The sequence below is a fragment of the Canis aureus genome, chromosome 18 (assembly GCF_053574225.1).
Source record: "Canis aureus isolate CA01 chromosome 18, VMU_Caureus_v.1.0, whole genome shotgun sequence".
Classification (NCBI taxonomy): Eukaryota; Metazoa; Chordata; class Mammalia; order Carnivora; family Canidae; genus Canis; species Canis aureus.
In genome coordinates, this window is record NC_135628.1 from 59,635,742 (window position 1) to 59,656,620 (window position 20,879).

General features: G+C 35.4%; 1 protein-coding gene across 1 annotated transcript; it reads left to right on the forward strand.

Moving 5' to 3' along the window:
* Window positions 1–17,321: 17,321 nt before the first annotated feature.
* Window positions 17,322–18,281, forward strand: LOC144289197 (olfactory receptor 2L2-like). Its single transcript, XM_077857433.1, has one exon. It carries the CDS (start codon window positions 17,322–17,324, stop codon window positions 18,279–18,281), a length of 960 nt encoding a protein of 319 aa, XP_077713559.1.
* The last annotated feature ends 2,598 nt before the right edge of the window (window positions 18,282–20,879 follow it).

A 20,879-nucleotide genomic window follows, 5' to 3' on the forward strand; every position in this document is an offset into this window, starting at 1 on the left:
CTATAGATGATCAAAAAATATATGAAAAGATACCATTGTCACTACCTATCAGTACATGCAAATTAAACCACAATGAGATATCACCTCATACTTCTCAGAATGGCTGGTAACAAAAAGACAAGAAATAAGAAGTCTCATCAAGGACATTGAGAAAACCAATATTTTTTGAATTGTTGGTGGGAATGTAAATTGGTACGTTCAGATAAAACAGCATTGAGGACCTCAAAATCTTAAAACAGAAATGCTAATGATCAAATAATGCCACTAATGGCTATTTAATTAAGTAAATGGAAGCAACATAAGTGTTCATGTATTCATCAGTAGATGAATGGATAAAGATGTGTTTGTATATACATACAATAAAAATAATGAGATATTACTATTTACAGCAATGTGGATGCACCTGGAGAGCACTACACTATGTCAAATAAGTTAAAGACAAATTTCATATGATTTAACTTATATGTGAAATCTAAAGAACAAACAAAAAGAAGCAGAAATGGACCCATAAATACAGGGAACAAATGATGTTTGCCAGAAGACTGGGGGTAGAGTTATGGGCAAAAAGTTTGTAGGGAGATGGGAGGTATATACTTCCAGTTATGGAAAAAGAAGTCATGGGAATTCAAGGTACAGTACAGGGAGTATAGTCAGTGATATTGCTAATAGCATTTCATGATGATAGATGTTATCTATACTTGTGGTGAGCATAGCATAACAGAGAATTGTTGACTCACTATGTTGTATACCCGAAACTAGTATAATGCTGTATGCCAACTGTACTTCAATTAAAAGATACATTTAATTGAAAAAAATGCTGTATATGTAATATTTTTCTGCAATGAAAAAAAGAAACATTACCATTTCCTACCACATAGATGAAACTTGAGGGCATTATGTTAAGCAAAGTAAATCACACAGAAAAAGATAAATTGTTCATGATATTACTTATATGTGAAATGGAAAGAAAAAAAAACTCATAAAGGGAAAGATTAGATTAGTTGTTGCCAGGGGTGTGGGTGAGGGAGTTGGGGGTTAAGTACTTAAGTAGTCAAAGTGTAAGCTTTTAGTTGTAACATACACTATGATAGCTATAGTTAATAACACTGTATTGTCTATTTGAAAGGTATTAAAAGAATAAATCTTAAAAGTTCTCCCCATAACAAAAAATGTAACTATTCAAATAATTGGATGTGTTAACTAAGTTTATTGTGACAATCATTTCTTTACACACACATATGCTAAATAATCATGTTATAACCTTAAACTTCCACAATGTTATATATGTATACATCAATTATATCTCAATAAAACTAGAAAAAACCCCAAATATATAGTAATAGAGAGTAGAATGGTAGTTACCACTAACTAAATAAGGTGATATATTTGAACCTAAGTCCATCTGCTCTATGTACAGCTAATCTAGTCACTGAAACATATGTTATGCAGAAGGAAGAGTTGATTTAAGAGGAAACCAAACAAGGAGATAGAAGGGTGAGACTCAAATTTGCCTCCCTGAATGGGGAGAGAATACACTTTTTTTAATAATCCTAAGGGTTAAGATTATGTATACATTGGTGAAAAGGGCAATGAAACACATGACTTCTTATGACAAAAGATGATGCATAAGCATTGGGTAAACATGTACATAACATATACACTATGCTCACTCTATGGTGAAGACTTAACACTGGAACAAGGCAAAGTTCAGCCCCTGATGTCTGGAGGTTATTTTAAGACAAGAAGAAAAGGGTATGGGCATGCTTTGAGAGCTGGTACAAACTGGATTAGATCTTAGGCTTGTTATCTCTGCGAAGGAATAAAGGGCCTTTCTTGTACACAGGCTGAAACCATACCAGATGACCTTCAGTCTAGGTTTCTTTGGATACTGCTAGTGGAGTTCATTAGTGGAGTTTGAAAAGGCACAATAGAGATTAGGGGAAACAGTTTTCTGAAAAATAAACTTTAAACTTTCTGCTAGTTTCAACCTCATTAACCCTACAGGACTTGGGTTCAGCAATAGATATGTAAATTAGCTTGCTTTTGTAGTCATTTCACAATATATGCATATCAAAACTTCGCATTCCACAACCTAAATATTTCTAACTTATTTATCAATTAAATTTCAAAAAAGCTAGAAAAAGTTATAGATTTACAAAACATTTTCACATTAATTCTCACAGCAACTCATTAAAGGAGTCATTATTGTCCTAAAGGTATGAGGGGAAAAAAAATCTAAGGATCAGAGTGATTATGATGTATTAATTAATGAAATTCTCACCTTAAAATCAAGCAATCTACTTTTCTTAATTACAAACGAGAACCCAAAACTCCAACAAGACTGTTTCCAGATGGCATCATCCTATTGGATTACTCAGCCTAATACCCAACACACCAGCTGGGAAATCCAGAAGAAAATTTCAAAAGACTGAGCCAGTGCCACTGGGATCCAAGACTGTTTCTGGGGCATCTGACACTTGGAACCTGCTGATTCAATCCTCAGAGGTGATTGAGATAACCTATGAACCATATCAAAAGGTACTGTTCTGGTAAGCCCAGAGCTATTGGGAATACCAAGTTAACCATTACTTAGCACCTATATGGTATATAGGCTCTCTCTGTATCCATACCTCCTCCAGCATAGTAGACATACACCTGGAGATCTGTCTGCTGATTTTTGCCCTGCCTAATTCTTTTTTTTTTTAAAGATCTTATTTTTATTTATTTATGAGAGTGAGAGAGAGAGAGAGAGAGAGAGAGAGGCAGAGACACAGGCAGAGGGAGAAGCAGGCTCCATGCTGGGACCCTGACTGCCCTGCCTAATTCTTGATAGCAGATTTAATTATTTATTTGGGGGAAAGAGAAATAGTGTTTCTCCACATTATGTATTAGAACAAGGGTGGAGTGAAAGCTTAAATTACTGATGGTGAGGTTACATCATCCTGTTCTTGGATAAGAAACATAATTTCCATGTGCAGCCATTATTAAGATCCACCACCAGGAGCCCTATCTTCAGCTACTCTATTTGATGATCAATGAAACTATTCTTTATTCATTGTTTTCCACACCTGTCTGGTGGTAAGGATAAAAAATTGAGACTTTAATAAACATGCACATTCCTGGCCTATTCTTGGCATTTTATTGTTTATTAGGTTTTTAAAATTTTAATTCCAGGATAGTTAAAATACAGTGCTATATTAGTTTCAGGTATACAATATAATGATTCAACACTTCCATATATCACCCAATGCTCATCATGACAAACACACTCCTTAATCCCCATCACTGATTTGATGTACCCTCCCATCCACCTCCCCTTGGTAACCATCAGTTTGTTCTCTACAATTAAGAGTTTCTTCTTGGCTTCTTTCTCTCTCTCTCTCTCTCTCCTTTGTTTATTAAATTCCACATATGAGAGAAATCATACAGTATTTGTTTTTTCTCTGACTTATTTCACTTAGCATTATACTCTCTGGCTCCATCTTTGTTGCCACAAATGGCAAAATCTCATTATTTTGTATGTCTGAATAATATTCCTCCGTGTGTGTGTGTGTGTGTGTGTATGTACCACATATTCTTTATTCATTCATCAAACAATGGACATTTGAGTTGGTTCCATAATTTGGCTATTGTAAATAATGCTACTCCAGTCATCAGTAATTACACTATTAGGTATTTATCCAAAAAATACAAAAACAGTAATTCAGAGGGATACATGTACCCATCCCTGGCATTTTTAGATTCAATTATCCTGGGATCCCTGTTTTTGTAATCCCTAGACTATTTCTACAATTGGACTAGGGAGATACCAGTTCAAAAAATAAACCACACGAATAATCTGGGCAGTTTTTAGCCAGTAACATTGGCTGTGGGAACACAGGGAACAGCACAGGAACCCTCAATTGTGAATTCAAAATAATTAAGGCACTAATTGGTTCTCTTTTAGATCCTTCCTCTAAGAGGCTAGGTTCTTTGTCAGTTTCTGACAAATATCTGACAGCACACATTGTCTGTGTAATCCAGCATCTTATTATTTAATCTTGGTGGGTCACAATGCAATGATTAGCCTCAAGGAAAAGCCAACTATGTGATCTCCATGAAGGCCACGCCAGACACTTAAATGCCACCAAGGCTAAAGCTGCAATGAACAGAATGAAGACACCATGACTGAACCCTCAGGATTTCAGGAAAGACTGAGCACAAATTACAGTATTTGGTAGGGATACTTCCTGAAAATTCATACTTATATTAGAATTTGTTTTGTTTTGTTTTCTATTTAGATCTCATTGAGTTTGATATTACATCTATAACCCATTGAGAAGAGAAATATTCTCCCTGTATACATTTTCCATAAAGGAATTTTGCTGCTTGATATTCTTCCCTGGGCTAATGACAATTGTCCCTTTAATCTACCTGTGATAGAATTGGAATGCACTCATTGCTTCCACAGAGTAAAAATGTGCTTCCTAAAATGAAAGGAAATAGAAAACTACATCTAGTGAGAATGAAATTTGCTTGTCCATGGTCACAAATATTTATTTATTTATTTTTAAATATTTTATTTATTTATTCATGAGAGACACACAGGGAGAGACAGAGACATAGGCAGAGGAAGAAGCAGGCTCTCTGTGGGGAGCCTGATGCAGGACTCAATTCCAGGACTCTGGGATCCCAACCTGAGCCAAAGGCAGATGCTCAACCACTGAGCAACCCAGGCATCCCAGGGTTACAAATATTTAAAGGAATCAGTGTACTTCTGTAGTTAAAGACAGAATCCTCTACATGTTAGTATTATATACAAAAATGTTTAAAAAATTGTCTTCGGTTTTACAATGATAAATGAAAAATATTAAAATTCTCCACTCAAACATAGTATAAAATCTTTTGTTTTTCTTTTTTTTGTTAAACATTAAGTGCCAAATAACTTACTGGAATTTTAGATGACATGGAAGGTCATCTAAAGTCCACACAAGTAAATGAATCATCTGAAATATAAATGCTTATGTTTACACGCACACACACACACACATACACACACACATACACACACTTCCAGAGATTGGATTCTAAATAATTTCAATTAAAAGTGCTTTAAACACATTTATACAAAATTTTCTATCATGTAAAGAAAAAACCCATTCTTATGTGAGACATTCCCACAAATAACACATCCCAAATGTTTGGAACTAATCTCTTCTCATCTTTCCTTTTTCTATCTCATATCCTACTTTTCTCTCCTTAGCAATTTCTTTTCAACTTATCTTCTGCATTTCTTCCATTGCCCTGGAAGAATTTTTGATTCTTTTTTTTTTAAATAAGAATATAGTCCATAGATACTTCGTTTGTGAGGTTCAGGTTGACCATAACTTCTGTCCTCTAGATTTAGCTAATTACCCACAGATACATTCTGCTGTGATACCTTTGGACAAAAGCCATCCTTGCCTCCATCTCACACCATCCCATACCTTGGAATTTCACTTACATTCACCAGCCTCCTAAAACATTTATTTAATGTCAAACCACATGGTTAGAGATGAATTAGGAAAAAAAATTCCTGATTCTCACTTTTTTTTTTAAAGATTTTATTTATCTATTCATGAGAGATACAGAGAGAAGGCAGAAACAAAGGCAGAGAGAGAAGTAAGCTCCTCGCAGGGAACCTGATATGGGACTCAACCCCTGTAATCTGGGATCAGACCTGAGCTGAAGACAGGCACCCAACCACTGAGCCACCCAGGTGCCCCTAAGTTTTTTTCTTTATATTTATCTGCCTGAATAAGCCAAGATTTTTAATCTCCTTTTGTGGACTGAGGGATAATTGTGGTGTTAATTATAGAGATATTTGATTTAAATTGAGGCTAAAAATAAGTGTAGCTCTATCATCTTGCCTGCACAGTGGTTTTAGTTTGAAAGTAAGATAAGCTAATCAAAATTCAATAGATTCATATCTGCTTTTCAGCAATAAGCTCACCTAATTTCTTGAATGTAAATTTCCACATTTATAATGCAAAAGGGAAAAAAAATCTGTTAAATCTGTTCCAGACGTTGTAATGGCTGTTCCAACTAGATAATGTTTGTAAACGGTAAGGTTTAAATAAATAAATAAACAAGCAAATAAAAAAATAAATAATATATTCAAATAAATGTATATTTAAATAAATTATATATATATTAACTCTATATATAATTATAAATAATTTTATATATTTATTTAAATTCATTTCAATGACTGAGCTTCATCTGATATGTGCTCATTTCTCCCAAGTAGGTCTCTATTAATCACTCCTTGAACTAAAGCATCTCCTTCAAGACATGCAAAATACACTGTATAGTTAAAATGAGTGTAAACAATACCACTCAGTCAGTGAATTGGACAATATATTAATTGACCAATAAAATAAATTACAAAGAACTTTAGCTGGGCAGATATCTGTATCTCTATGTCTTATTGGCTTTTGGGAAAGAATCATCATGCAATATGTCTTTGCTTATTCCTGGAAGCATCATATACGATCTATCCAGCCAGCATTCTAAGGACAGCCACCCATCCATGTGGCTCATTGAGCAGTAACACTAGAATTTTTGTTCCTAATCCTGCCACTCCATCAAGTTTGGAATCCCAAAAGGAAGAGATATTTTCCTGAAAAGTCTGTACTCCAAGGATCAGAATTAAGGTATGACATGATACATTTCATTTATACTATCAACTAACTCATGTGGCGGTTTAAGAAAGAAAACAACAACAACGACAACAACAACATTGAAATGTGATGTCAGAATACCAAAATAATGGTAAACCTAGAACGAAAGAAAACAAAAATCAACAACGTTACCAGCTGAAATGTAACCATATTTAATTAATTGGGTTTGGCAATGAATTATCTAAAGATTGTAGAATATTTCACTAGAGGAAATGTTAGGTTCCAGACCAGTAGTTTTTAAATGTTTTGCTTAAGAAACTATGGACAGTCACTAATTAAAGAATGACAAAATAACAAAATAGGTGAAAATACTGTCTTGTTTAATAGTAGAATAGTAGAAATTGGTTCCTAAAAGTAAAGTTCAATGTAACCCAAATATGTGGATTAGCTTAAAAATGTTTTGGAGTTTGCATCCTCCATTCATGCAGAAGGCAGGATGATATGAATCCATTGCCTTTAGGAGTCTAAACTAAACTCTCCAGCCAGGCTATATCTAGTCTTAAACTTTGGATTCTGTTTGTGCAATGCTGGTTTATTGGATGACAGATTCTGCCTTTCATATTTGATTTCTTCTTTCTTTCTTGCATTCTTCTCTTTTTTTTTTTTCAAAAGTGAGTCTTTTATTAAAGATGTGGTGAGATCATCTAGAACAATGATTCACTGAACTCACAGATCAGGTCCCAAGAAGTTTCTTGAGAGCCTCCCTGTTCACACATGTTTAGTTAAATGTCTCTAGGATTGGCAGAATGTTTTCCTGAAACTCGCTAACTTGCTATATTTTTAATTGTTTTCCAGTTTTAGTGGAAATATGGGGAAAAGAGATAATCCTTTCCCCTCTCAATACATCATTGGCTATTTCTGTGATCTTCAACACACACACACACACACACACTGTCATTGGCTTAGTATATTTATAAGTAGGAGTAGTAAAATGTATACCATGAACTGAAGTTCCTACTGACTGAAAATTTGTAATCATGAAACAACTAATCAATTATATCAAGTGACTAGTATGACTTAATTTGTTAGGATAGCTCACTGAAGAAATAAATCATTTTTGAATTGATCACTTCTTAAGTTTTCATGCAAATGAATGAGGCTGGCATTCAGTCCATTTTGACAGCTAAATTTATGTAACACTAAGAATCAAACACTATTGAAAATAATAAATGTTAGATTTTAAACAAAATGCATAACATTTTAATCACCTGGTATCCATGAAATGTATGTACATCAAGATATATATAAAGCATTTTATCATATTTATAGACTTTAGTTAATCAACTGTAAATGACATATAACAATAGTAGTTATCCCACTTCGGTCTGGGGCCATATATTCAGAACTCTATAGGTATCCAATATCATCCAAAGGTATAAGTCAATTTGTTTAGTTATGACTAGGAGAGGTATGGAAGACAATTAATGTATGCATTTGTATGGCTAAAAAAAAGGATGTAATACAGTGCATAGATGTCATTTCTATGGGCCCCATACCTTGGCCAGGACCAGGCTTCTCATAGTGTGATGTATGCCGCCAACATCAGAATCATTTGAAATCTTCTTGGAGATGCAGATTTCAGGATTTCATCCTAGATCTAAGCATTCAATTTTCTGAGTGTGGGCCTGAGATCTGCATTTTGACAATTATTCCATATGGTTCTATTGACAGTAACATCTGAGATCCATGAACTAGAGCTCAACAGTGTTCACAAAGCCAAGCAGAAAGAGTAGAAAAATACACTAGAAAGACCTGTGCTAGCTGAGGGACTCTTCTAACTGCAAGGCAGAAGTTACTGATCTTCATGAAGGCTTGATAAAAATGTTTGCATAAAATACTCCAAAAACTGACACAAGATACTCTTCTCAGAAATCCATATTCCGGGCAGCCCGGGTGGCTCAGCGGTTTAGCACCACCTTCAGCCCAGGGTGTGATCCTGGAGACACGGGATTGAGTCCCACATCGGGTTCCCTGCATGGAGCCTGCTTCTCCCTTTGCCTGTGCCTGTGTCTCTTTCTCTCTGTGTCTCTCATGAATAAATAAATAAAATCTTAAAAAAAGAAATCCATATTCCTTTTTCTGGTGGATCAAGCTGACAGAAATGCAAAAGTAAATTAGGTAGAAGCCATAAAATCTTTGAGGAGATTTCTTCATATATCTCTCCATGTATGTGAAGTCAAATTTAATCTAAATTGACTTTAAAATACACAGAGGCTGTAAATCAATTTTAAAAGGTGTTCTGTTTGATGGCTGAGTAACCACATCATCTACATCCGTGTATTTATTGATGGACACTCAGGTTGCTTCCATATCTTGGATAATGTAAATAATGCTGCAATAAAAATAGGGTTGCACATATATTTTCAATTTAGTGTTTTCATTTCCTTTGGGTAAAGCTTCACAGTAAGATTAGTGGGTTGTACGGTATTTCCATTTACAATATTTTGAGAGATCTTTATATTGTTTCCCACAGTGGCTGCACCAATAAGCTAAAATCCTGCCAATAGCGCATGAGGGTTCCTTTTTTTAAAGATTTATTTATTTATTCATTCATTCATTCATTCATTCATCCATTCATTCATTCATGAGAGACACAGAGAGAGAGAGGCAAAGACATAGGCAGAGGCAGAAGCAGGCCCCTTCTGGGAATCCTGATATGGAACTCGATCCCAGGACCCTGGGATCTCGACCTGAGCTGAAGGCAGATGCTCAACCACTGAGCCATCCTGGTGCCCCTGAGGGTTCCTTTAACATCACAGTCTAGCCAAACTTATTATTTCTTGTCTTTTTTATACTACCCCTTCTAACATATATAAGGTGATACCTCATTGTGGTTTTGATTTGCTTTTCTCTGCTGATAAGTGATGGTTAAGCATCTTTTCACATATTTGTTGTCTATCTGTATGTTTTCTTTGGAAAATATATTTTCAGGTTATGTACCGACTTTTAAAAAATCTATTTACATTTTTTAAATTTTTTCTTAGCTTCACAGGCAAATTTTACCAAATATTTGTTTACTTATCTATTTTTCTATCTGCTTATGTATGTATTATTTAAATTTAATTAATTTATGTATAATGCATTTTTAGTTTCAGAGGTAGAGTTTAGTGATTCATCAGTCTTATATAATATACTGTGATCCTTAAATCATGTGCCCTCCTTAATGTACATCAACCAATTCCTCCATCCCCTGACCCATCTCTCCTCCATCAACCCTGTTTCCTATAATTAAGAATCTCTTCTGGTTTGCTGCCCTTTCTGTTTTCCTCTTATTTTACTTTCCCCTCCATTTCCCTATGATCCTCTGTTTTGTTTCTTAAATTCCACATATGAGTGAGATCATATGATAATTGTCTATGAGTTATTTCACTGAGCTATAATACCCTCTAGTTCTATCCACGTCATTGCAAGTGGCAAGATTTCAGTTTTGATGCATGAGTAGTATTCCATTATAGTTAGATAGATAGATGACAGATAAATAGATGATAGATAGATCACTCTTTTTATCCATTCATCTGTTGATGGATATATAAGCTTTTTCCATATTTTGGCTATTTCGGACATTGCTGCTATAAACATTAAGGTGCAGGTGCCCCTCCATATCACATTTGTATCTTTGGGGGTAAATGCCTAGTAGTGCAATTGCTGGGTCAGAGAGAAGCTCTATTTTCAACTTTTTGAGAAGCTTCCATACTGTTTTCCAGAGTGGCTACACCAGCTTGTGTTCCCACCAACAGTGAAAGAGAGTTCCCCTTTCTTTGGATCCTTGCCAACATCTGTTTTTTCCTGACTTGTTAATTTTAGTCTTTCTCACTGGTATCTCATTGTGGTTTCGATTTGTATTTCCTTGATACTGTGTGATGTTGAGTACTTTTGGGTGTCTATTGGTCATTTGTATGTCTTCTTTGGGGAAATATCTGTTCGTGTCTTGTGCCAATTTCATGATTGGATTATTTATTCTTTGGGGATGTTGAGTTTGATAAGACCTAAATCTGTATACCAGCACTTTATCTGATAAAACATTTGCAAATATCTTCTCCCATTCTGTCACTTGTCCTTTGGATTTGCCGATCTTTTCCTTTGCTGTGCAAAAGCTTTTATCTTGATGAAGTCACAATAGTTCATTTTTTATTTTGTTCCCTTTGCTTTTGGAGATGGCTCTTGCAGGAAGTTGCTGTAGACAAGATCTGAGGTTGCTATCTGTGTTCTCCTGTAGAATTTTATTGGATTTCTGTCTCACATTTAGGTCTTACATCCATCTCAAGTCTATGTTTGTGTATAGTGTAAGAAAAGGTCCAGATTCATTCTTCTACATGTAGCTGTTCCGTTTCCCAATATTAGTTGTGGAAGGGACTGTCAAAGGGACTGTCTTTTTCTGGTATATATTTTTCCTGCCTTGTCAAAAATGAGTTGACCATAGAGTTGAAGGTCCATTCTTGGGTTCTCTTTTTTTAATAAATTTATTTTTATTGGTGTTCAATTTACCAACATACAGAATAACACCCAGTGCTCATCCCATCAAGTGCCCCCCTCAGTGCCCGTCACTCATTCACCTCCACCCCCCGCCCTCCTCCCCTTACACCACCCCTAGTTCGTTTCCCAGAGTTAGGAGTCTTCGTGTTCTGTCTCCCTTTCTGATATTTCCCACACATTTCCTCTTGGGTTCTCTATTCTGTTCCATTGATCTGTGTCTGATTCTTTGTCATTACCCTATTCTCTTGTTCATTACAGCTTTGTAATAGAGCTTGAAGTCTGAAACTGTGATGCATGAACTTTGATTTCTTTTTCAATATTCCTTTGGCTTTGTGGTTTTTTCTGTTTCCATACAAAATTGAGGATTGTTTGTTCCACCTCTGTGAAAAAAAGTTAATGGTATTTTGATAAATATTGCACTGAATATATATGGATTGCTCTAAGTAGCATGGACATTTAATCAAAGTTTGTTCTTCCAATCCATGAACATGGAACATTTTTCTGTTTCTTTGTGTCTCCCTCAATTTCATTCATGTGTGTTCTATAGTTTTAGGATTTTGGCAAATCCGTTGCCACTTTGGTTAGGTTTCTTCCTAGGTATCTTATAGTTTTGGGTGCAATTGTAAATGGGATGAACTTGTTAATTTCTCTTTCTTCAGTCTCATTGTCAGTGTATAGAAATGCAATAGATTTATGTGCATTGATTTTATATCCTGCCACTTTGCATAATTCCTATATGAGTATTAGCAATTTTGGAGTGGAGTCTTTTGGGTTTTCCACATAAAGTAGCATGTTATCTGCAAAGAGAGAGAATTTGACTTCTTTGACAATTTGAATGACTTTTTATTTCTTTTTATTATCTGATTCCTGAGGCTAGGACTTCTAGTACTATGTTGAACAACAGTGATGAGAGTGGACATACCTGTCTTGTTTCTGACCTTAGTTGAAATGCTCTCTATTTTTCCCCGTTGAGAGTGATTTCCCCTGTGGGCTTTTTGTAGATGGCATTTATGATATTGAGGTATGTCCCCTCTATCTCTACACTGTGGAGAGTTTTAATCAAATAAAGGATGCTGTATTTTGTCAAATGCCTTTTCTGCATCTATTGAGAGGATCGTGTGGTTCCTGTCTTTCTTATTATTAATTTGATGTACCACACTGATTTATTTGCAGATGTTGAACCAACCTTCCAGCCCAGGAATAAGTCTCGCTTGATTGTGGTGAATAATCCCTTTAATGTACTATTGGGTTCTATCAGCTAGCATCTTGGTGAGAATTTTGGCTTCCATATTTATTAGGGATATTGGTCTGTAATTCTCATTTTGCTGGTGTTTTTATCTGGCTTTGGGATCAAGGTAATGCTGGACTCATAGAATGAGTTTGGAAGTTTAGCATCCATTTCTATTATTCTGAAATAGCTTCAGAAGAATAGGTGTTAATTCTTCTTTAAATATTTGGAAGAATACCCCTGGGAAGCCATCTGGCCCTGAACTCTTGTTAGTTGCAAGATTTTTAATTAATGCTTTAATTTCCTTGTTGGTTATGGGCCTGTTCAGGTTTCCTATTTCATCGTATTTCAGTTTTTTAGAAATGCATCCACTTCTTCCAGATTGGCTACTGTGTTGGCATGTAAATGCTCATAATATGTTCTCTAATTTTTTTTTATTTCTTTATTCATGGGAGACACAGGCAGGGAGAGGCAGAGACACAGGCAGAGGGAGAAACAGGCTCCATGAAAGTAGCCTGATGGAGGACTTGAAACAGGGAATCTGGGATCACGCCCTGAGCCAAAAGCAGGCACTCAAACTCTGAGCCACCCAGGCATCCCTTATAATATATTCTTATAATTGTTTTATTTCTTTGGTGTTGATTGTGATCTCTCCTCTTTCATTCACAACTTTATTAATCTGGGTTCTTTCTCTTTCTTTTCTTTGTAGTAAGCCTGGTCAGGGGTTTAACAATCTTTTTTTTTTTTTTTTTCAAAGAACCAGCTCCTAGTTTCGTTGATCTGTTCTACTGCTCTTTTGGTTTCTATTTCATTGATTTCTGCTCTAATCTTTATTAATTCTCTTGTCCTGCTTGTTTTAGACTTTATTTGGGCTCTTTCTGCAAATCCTTTTGGTATAAGTTTCGGTTGTGCATTTTAGACCTTTATTGCTTTTTGAGAATGGCTTGTATTACTATATACTTCCCTGTTAGGATAATCTTAGTTGCATCCCAAAGATTCTGAACAGTTGCATTTTCCATTTTCATTTGTTTCTGTGACTTTTTAAATTCTTCTTTCTTGATTAACTCATTCATTCTTTTGTTTGATGCTCTTTAGTTTCCAAGTATTTGAGTTTCTTCCACATTCCCTCTTGTGATTGAGTTCAAGTTTCAAAACATTGTGCTCTGAAAATATGCAGGGGATAATCCTAAAATTTGTACCTGTTGAGACGTGATTTGTGACCCAATATGTGATTTATTCTTGAGAATATTCCATGTGCACTTGAGAAGAATGCATATACTGTTGCTTTTGGATAGAATGTTTTGTATTTATCTGTGAAGTCCATCTGGTCCAGTGTGTCACTCAAACCCCTTGTTTTGTTTTTTATCATCTGCTTAGATGATCTGTCCATTGTACTGAGTTGGGGTGTTAAATTACCCTACTATTATTGTATTATTATCATTGTGTTTCTTTTTTTATTTTATTTTCTTAAATTTTTATTTATTTATGATAGTCACACACACACACACAGAGAGGTAGAGACACAGGCAGAAGGAGAAGCAGGCTCCAGGCACCGGGAGCCCGACTGGGATTCGATCTCGGGTCTCCAGGATCATGCCCTGGGCCAAAGGCAGGTGTCAAACCACTGCGCCACCCTGGGATCCCTCTTTGTGTTTCTTTAATTTGCTATTAATTGGTTTCTATAATTGGTTGCTCCCATGTTAGGGGCATAAATATTTACATTTGTCAGACCTTCTTGTTGGATAGACCCTTTATGATATATTATGATAATATGGTGTCCTCCCTTATCTCTTATCAAGTTTGGGCTTAAAATCTAATTTGTCTGACATATGGATTGCTCCTTCAACTTTCTTTTGATGTCCATTAGAATGATACATGATATTCTACCCCCTCACTTTCAATATAGAGTTGTTTTGTGACTAAAATAAGTATCTTGCAGACAGTATATGGATGGGTCATGTTTTTTTATCCAATCTTATACTTGATGTCTTTTAATTGGGACATTTAGCCCATTTACATTCTGAGTAACTATTGAAATATATACATTTAGTGCCATTGTATTATATGTAAAGTCACTGTTTCTGTATATTTTCTGTTTCTTTCTTGTTTATGTTAGTTTTGGGCTCTCTCTTTGCTTAAAGGATCTTCTTCTCTTCCAGGGCTGGTTTAGTGATCACAAGTTATTTTAGTTTCTGTTTATCCTGGAAGCTTTTTATCTTTCCTATTATTTTGAATAACAGGCTTTCAAAATAAAGTATTCTTGGATGGATATTTTTGACGTTTAGCACCCTGAAAGTACATCATATCTGTACTTTCTGGTTTGCCAGGTCTTTGTGGATAGGTCTGATGCTGGTCTGATGTTTATAAACTTGTATATTATGGACCTTTTTCCTGAGATGCTTTCAAGATTTTCTCTATCACTGAGATTTGCAAATTTCAGTGTTAGATGATGAAGTGTTGACCTATTGGATTATTCATTTGTTCTGGTGTTGAGTTGTATAACTTATGTATATATTTTTGGTGTTGATTTCTGATCAGGCATATAATGTGCAAATATTTTCCCTTTCGTTAGATTGCATTTTTTATTAATGGTCTCCTCCACTGTGCAAAATATTTTTATTTCAGTGTAGTCCTAGTAATTTATTTTGTTTTGTTTTGTTTTATTATTATTATTTTTGCCTGAGGAGACATATCTAGAATACTGTTGCTAAGGCTAATGTCAATCAAATTACTAGATATGTTTTCTTCTAAAATTGTTATGGATTGGGGTCACACATTTAGATCTTTAATGCATTTTGAGTTTACTTTTGTGTAGAGTTTAATAAAGTGGTCCCATTTTATTCTTTTCATGTAGCTGTCCAATTTTTCTATCACTACTTATTGAATAGATTGTATTTTCCCCATTGCATATCCCTACCTCATTTCTAATAGATTATTTGACCATAAAAGTGTAGATTTATTTCTGGTCTCTCTTTCTGTTCTTTGATCTAAATGTCTATTTCTGTGGTATTACCACCCTGTTTTGATTATTATATCTTTTTAGTATATTTTGAAATGTAGGATTGTGATATATATGTTCAACATCATTATTTCTCAGGATTACTTTGGCTATTTGGATTCTTTTTTATGATTCTTTACACATTTTAGCATCCAAATTATTCTAGTTTTGTTTAAAGATTTTATTTATTTATTTATCTTTTATTTTTTATTTAAGAGAGAGAGTGAGGGAAAAAAGCATGAGATGGAGGGGAGTCAGAGGGAGAAGGAGACACCATGCTGAGCTGGGAGCCCAATTTGGGACTCAATCCTGGAACTCTGGGATCATAACTTGAGTCAAAGGCAGATGCTTAACCAACTGAGCCCCCCTAGGCATCCAGATTTATTCTAGGTTTTTGAAATATGCTATTGGTATTTTGAGAGGGCTTGCATTGGATCTGTAAACTGCTTTGAGTAATATCAGCATTTTAATAATAATAATTCTTCCAGTCCATGAGCTTGGAATATCTTTCCTTTTTTCTTCTTCAGTCTCTTTCAACAATGTGTTATAGTGTTCAGCATACAGTTCTTTCAACTCTGTGGATAAATTTATTTCTAGGTATTTTGTTCTTTTTGGTGCCATTCTAAATGGAATCATTTTCTTAATTTCTTTTTCAACTGCTTTGTTATTAGTGCAGAAAAATGCAGATTTCTGTGTATTAATTTTGTATTCTGTTACTTTAATCAATATATTTATTACTTCTGATAGTTTTCTGGTGGAGTTTAGGGTTTTTATGTATAGTGTTATACCATCTGCAAATAGCGGCAATTTAACTTTTTCCATACCAATCTGGATCCCTTTTGCCTATTTTCCTTGTCTTATTGCCATTTGTGACATGGATGAACCTAAAAGTTATTATGCTAAGTGAAATAATTCAGAAAGAAAAAGCTTATGTCATATGCTTTCACTTAAATGTGGAATCTAAAAAATAAAACAAATGAAGAAACAAAGCAGAAAAACAAAAAAAGTATAAATAGATCCATAAATACATAGGACAAACTGATTGTGGCTAGAGGGTGGAAGGGTGGCTGAGATGGGCAAAAATTAGTGAAAGGGAGTGGAAGCTATGGGGTAACAGGTACAGCATAGAGAATATAGCCAATGGTATTAAAATAGCTTTGTATGATGACAAATGATAGCTACACCTGGAGTGAGACTAGCATAACATATCAAGTAGTCCAATAACTATCTTGTACGTCTTAAGCTAATGTGACACTGTCTACCAAATATAATTCAAAAAAAGGGGAAGAGGTATTTCCTTTCTCACCCTTCTTGGAGACATCAAATTTAAGTTTGCTGCTTGTTGATTCTGAATACAGATGGTGAGGGAGAGTACAAAATTCATTCTAGTGAAGAGATAAATATTATTGAGGCCAAGTATGTGTTGGAACATTCAATGGTCCACTCACTGAAGGAACTTCAACAAGTTAAATAAATGAAATTGGAGTTTCCCAAAATATAGCTGTTTACTTCACATGACATATTTAATCTATGTTAACCCTGAATCACAGAAGTATTTTATTACATCATTCTCCTTATGCTATGCCATTGTTTTGATTACAATCATTAATGTGAAAAAAACTGTATGAATTTAAGAATTCTTTATATTATCAAAAGAGGAGAATTAAAGGTGAGGTACAAAAAGTAAATGTAGAATGGGCTGCAGCATTGATGGAAAAAAAATAATTTCATTTCCATGATATGGTTAATAATTCCTATCCTGTGACTTAAACATCCTTCTGAAGTAGGGAAATTCTGTTTTCAGTCCCCCCCAAAATAGTTCATGTTTTGCAATCAGTTACCATATTTTATAGAACTGCTTCATATACATGTGTTATGAAAGCCTCCACTATCTTTCAGGTGAAGCTGGTAAGGAGAAAGCATGGAGATACGAAATGAGACATTGAGCACAGACTTCATTCTCCTGGGCCTTTTCTCTGGAATGAAACATACCAGACTTCTTGTCTCTGTTGTCCTCCTCATCTACACCATTGCTATCACAGGAAACACCACTTTGATCTTCCTTATCTGGGTGGATCCCCATCTCCACACCTCCATGTATTTCCTGCTTAGCCAACTCTCTCTCATTGACCTGGCTTTCATCTCTAGCATAGTCCCAAAAATGATGGTTAATTTTTTCTCAGGAAAGAAGAATATTTCACTGGTTGGCTGTGGGACCCAGATCTTCTTCACTTTGACTCTGGGGATTGCTGAGTGCCTACTCTTGACCCTCATGGCTTATGACCGCTATGTGGCCATCTGCAATCCTCTCAAGTACTCAATTATTATCAGCCCTCGGGTCTCCCAGAGAATGGCCATTGGGTCCTGGGTGGGAGGGACTCTAGCATCCTTGGCCCACACAGCCTATGCCATGCATTTTCCCCTCTGTGGCCCCCGGGAACTCCACAACTTCTTCTGTGAGGTCAAAGCCATTTTGAAGCTGTCTTGTGAGGACATCTCAGCCTATGAGAAAGGAGTAGTAGTGACTAGTATTGTGGTGGTTCTTCTCCCAGTAAGCTTCATCTTGACCTCCTATATCCTCATCTTCCTTCAGGTCCTGCGAATAAACTCCCATGAGGGAAGGATAAAGGCTCTGGCTACCTGTTCTTCCCATCTGACTGTGGTCATCTTTTACTATGGTCCAGCCATGCTAATATATATGAGGCCTGGATCTTCCCACACCCCCATTCTGAACCAGGCTCTCTTTATGTTTGACACCGTCCTTACTCCCATGCTGAACCCTATCATCTACAGTCTAAGGAACAGGGAGGTTGTAGACTCAATGAAGAAGGTAATGGGGAAGTTTTCCATTCAAAATAGGTTTGCACGTTTCAATGAATAGACAGAAAACTTGAGAATTCAAATATCCCTTGGAGGCTGCAGGGTCTGAGGAAACAATGGGACTCTCTGTGTCTTCATTTCTTCTCCTCTTATCTTTATATCCCGATAGTATCAGTTTTAAGTAATAAAACAAATTAATTATCAAAGCAGAGAGGAAAACAAAAATTATACTGCTTTCAAGAGGTCTAAATCACAACTAATTCTCTGTGTGAATATGAGCTCTCATCTAGTCCTCTCACCTTGCCTTTGTGTCACTTGAAATGGAAGGTGCTCCTTCCTTCTTTTATTTTTATTTTTTCTTCCTTCTTTTAGATACAGCAGAAAGATATAGGAAAATTGTAGTGTGCTTGGAAAGAAAATATAGAAGTTTATCTAAGGTCAGTTTAGATTTCAAGACCTTTGTATGACATGGCTCAGTGAGTCTACCCACAAATTCCACCCTCTGCTTGAGCTCCCACAATACCCAGCAGCTTGTAGCATCCTCAGGTGTTATGTTCTCTACAAATTCTGCACATTCACACATAGAAAATCATTTGCCACCCTAGTCCCCATTCCCCACTCTTTGGCTGAACTCCCTTGACAGATCTCAATTCAATACCTCTCACTCTGTGCTACTTCCTGTGTTCCCTACCAGGCTGACTAGGTAATAGTTATCTCTGTCCAGCACTAATACCTCCTTCTGTATGTCTCATAGCTTGCAAAATGTTCAAAATGTATATTTGATGAGTGAATTCATTACTTAACTTGGTTGGCAGAACCAGTCTATGTCTCTTTTTCCAGATTTCCTTCTTATTTCATTTTTTGAAAAAAAGAAGTTTTTATTTATTTTTGAGAGACACACAGAGAGGCAGAGACATAGGCAGAGACAGAAACAGACTCCCTGTGGGGAGCCCAATGTGGGGCTCAATCCCAGGACCTCGGAATCATGCTCTGAGCCAAAGGCAGAGACTCAACCACTGGGCCACCAGTGCCCAGTGTCCACTCCGTCTTACCTTTTTTAATGCTCCTTCTCTTCTCCTTTATGTCTTTTTACATAAATTAACAACACTAGGAATCTAGAGTATTTATTTTTACTCGTTTAATAATTGTTGTGCTTCCTATAATTTATTTTAAAAGCAAGATGTCAATATATTGTAGTTATTTATATTTTAAGGCAAAACAGTTAAAATATTTTTACGCTAGCAAAAATAGTTATAAAAGTGTGCACGCTATTTGTTCTATTTTTTTTTTTATTCCTCATTGTTCTCACAGAAAGTGGACTTTTCCTCTCAAGGGTAAAAGAGCTCTGTCAATTAGAAGAACATCAAAAACATTATACCAAAATAAAAATTTTTATTTAATTTAGAATTTCTAGAATAAAATAACACCTCATTAATTGCTCATGTCCTTAAGACCAGCTCAACATTTCTAAATTAGTGAGCCTAAGAATTTAGAAAATATTAGTAGGGATAATTGGCAAAACAAGCTCGTTGCCAAAGTACAGAAGATCTAGGTTAAAAAAAATGAAGAGATTTATTTTCTAATGTAGCATTTTCAGGGTCTTAAAATGCTCATAAGAGCTTCCTAAGATAGACTAAGTAATCTTTCACCAACCATTTTGCAAAATATCTTGCAGTATGCTTTCCGGAATATTTGAGTCCAACACCAGTGTTAGGCTCTTCCAATGTGATCACAGGAGAAGTTGACAACTGAAACTTTAACACTGTATCTATGGGGGAGCTAAAGACTGGATGACCATAATGTTCTACCCATGTGGTATCATGTAAATAAAATATCCATAATTTTAAATGAACATTTTTATTGTCTTCATGATTATTTTCTAGTACCAGGATATACAAATATGTTGTCAGTTAAAACTGCTGTTGAATCATATTTAAAAAAAAGTTACAGTAACTAAACAATGAGAAATTGCTATTAAATTTCTGTGAATCCATTCCTTTCCAATTCTACATCAAGACAATATTTGGCCACAACTTTTTTCTTAAGTTCTATTGGCCTCATCCTATCATAAGAGATAGCACAAAATGCCAATAACAGAGGAACGAAGCCAGTATTTTAGATGAGATGACAGAATTTCATGAAAAGATTTGCACAAATGGGTATTTTTGTTGCATATGGAAAAAGTAATATGACATAAAAAGTGTATAAAACAATTATAATACACCATTGATCAGCCAATATTGACTGATAAATCACAAGGACCATAATACCCAGTTCCAGTCATCTTCACATTCTAGCCTAGTCTCAGTGACCATAATACCATAATACCATAAAACCCAGTTCCAATCATCTTCACATTCTAGCCTAAACTCAGTGATTACAGCCATAAAATGCCCCACCCATGACTAACCAAGCCACTTGCTTAGTGATTTGTGAGTGCTCTAAGAATAGATCTAGACATGGTTAATCTAAAAGCAATAGATATACAGAGATTCCAGTGGTTGTGCAATAGAAATCATATTTACATTGGAAAAAGTCTATATCACATTTCAAGGACATAGGAGGATATTCATCTGAACTAAAAATTAAACTGTAACCCTCAAGAGATGATGGCAACACTGTTTCAAGTAATGCAATATAACAAGACCAAAATCAATAC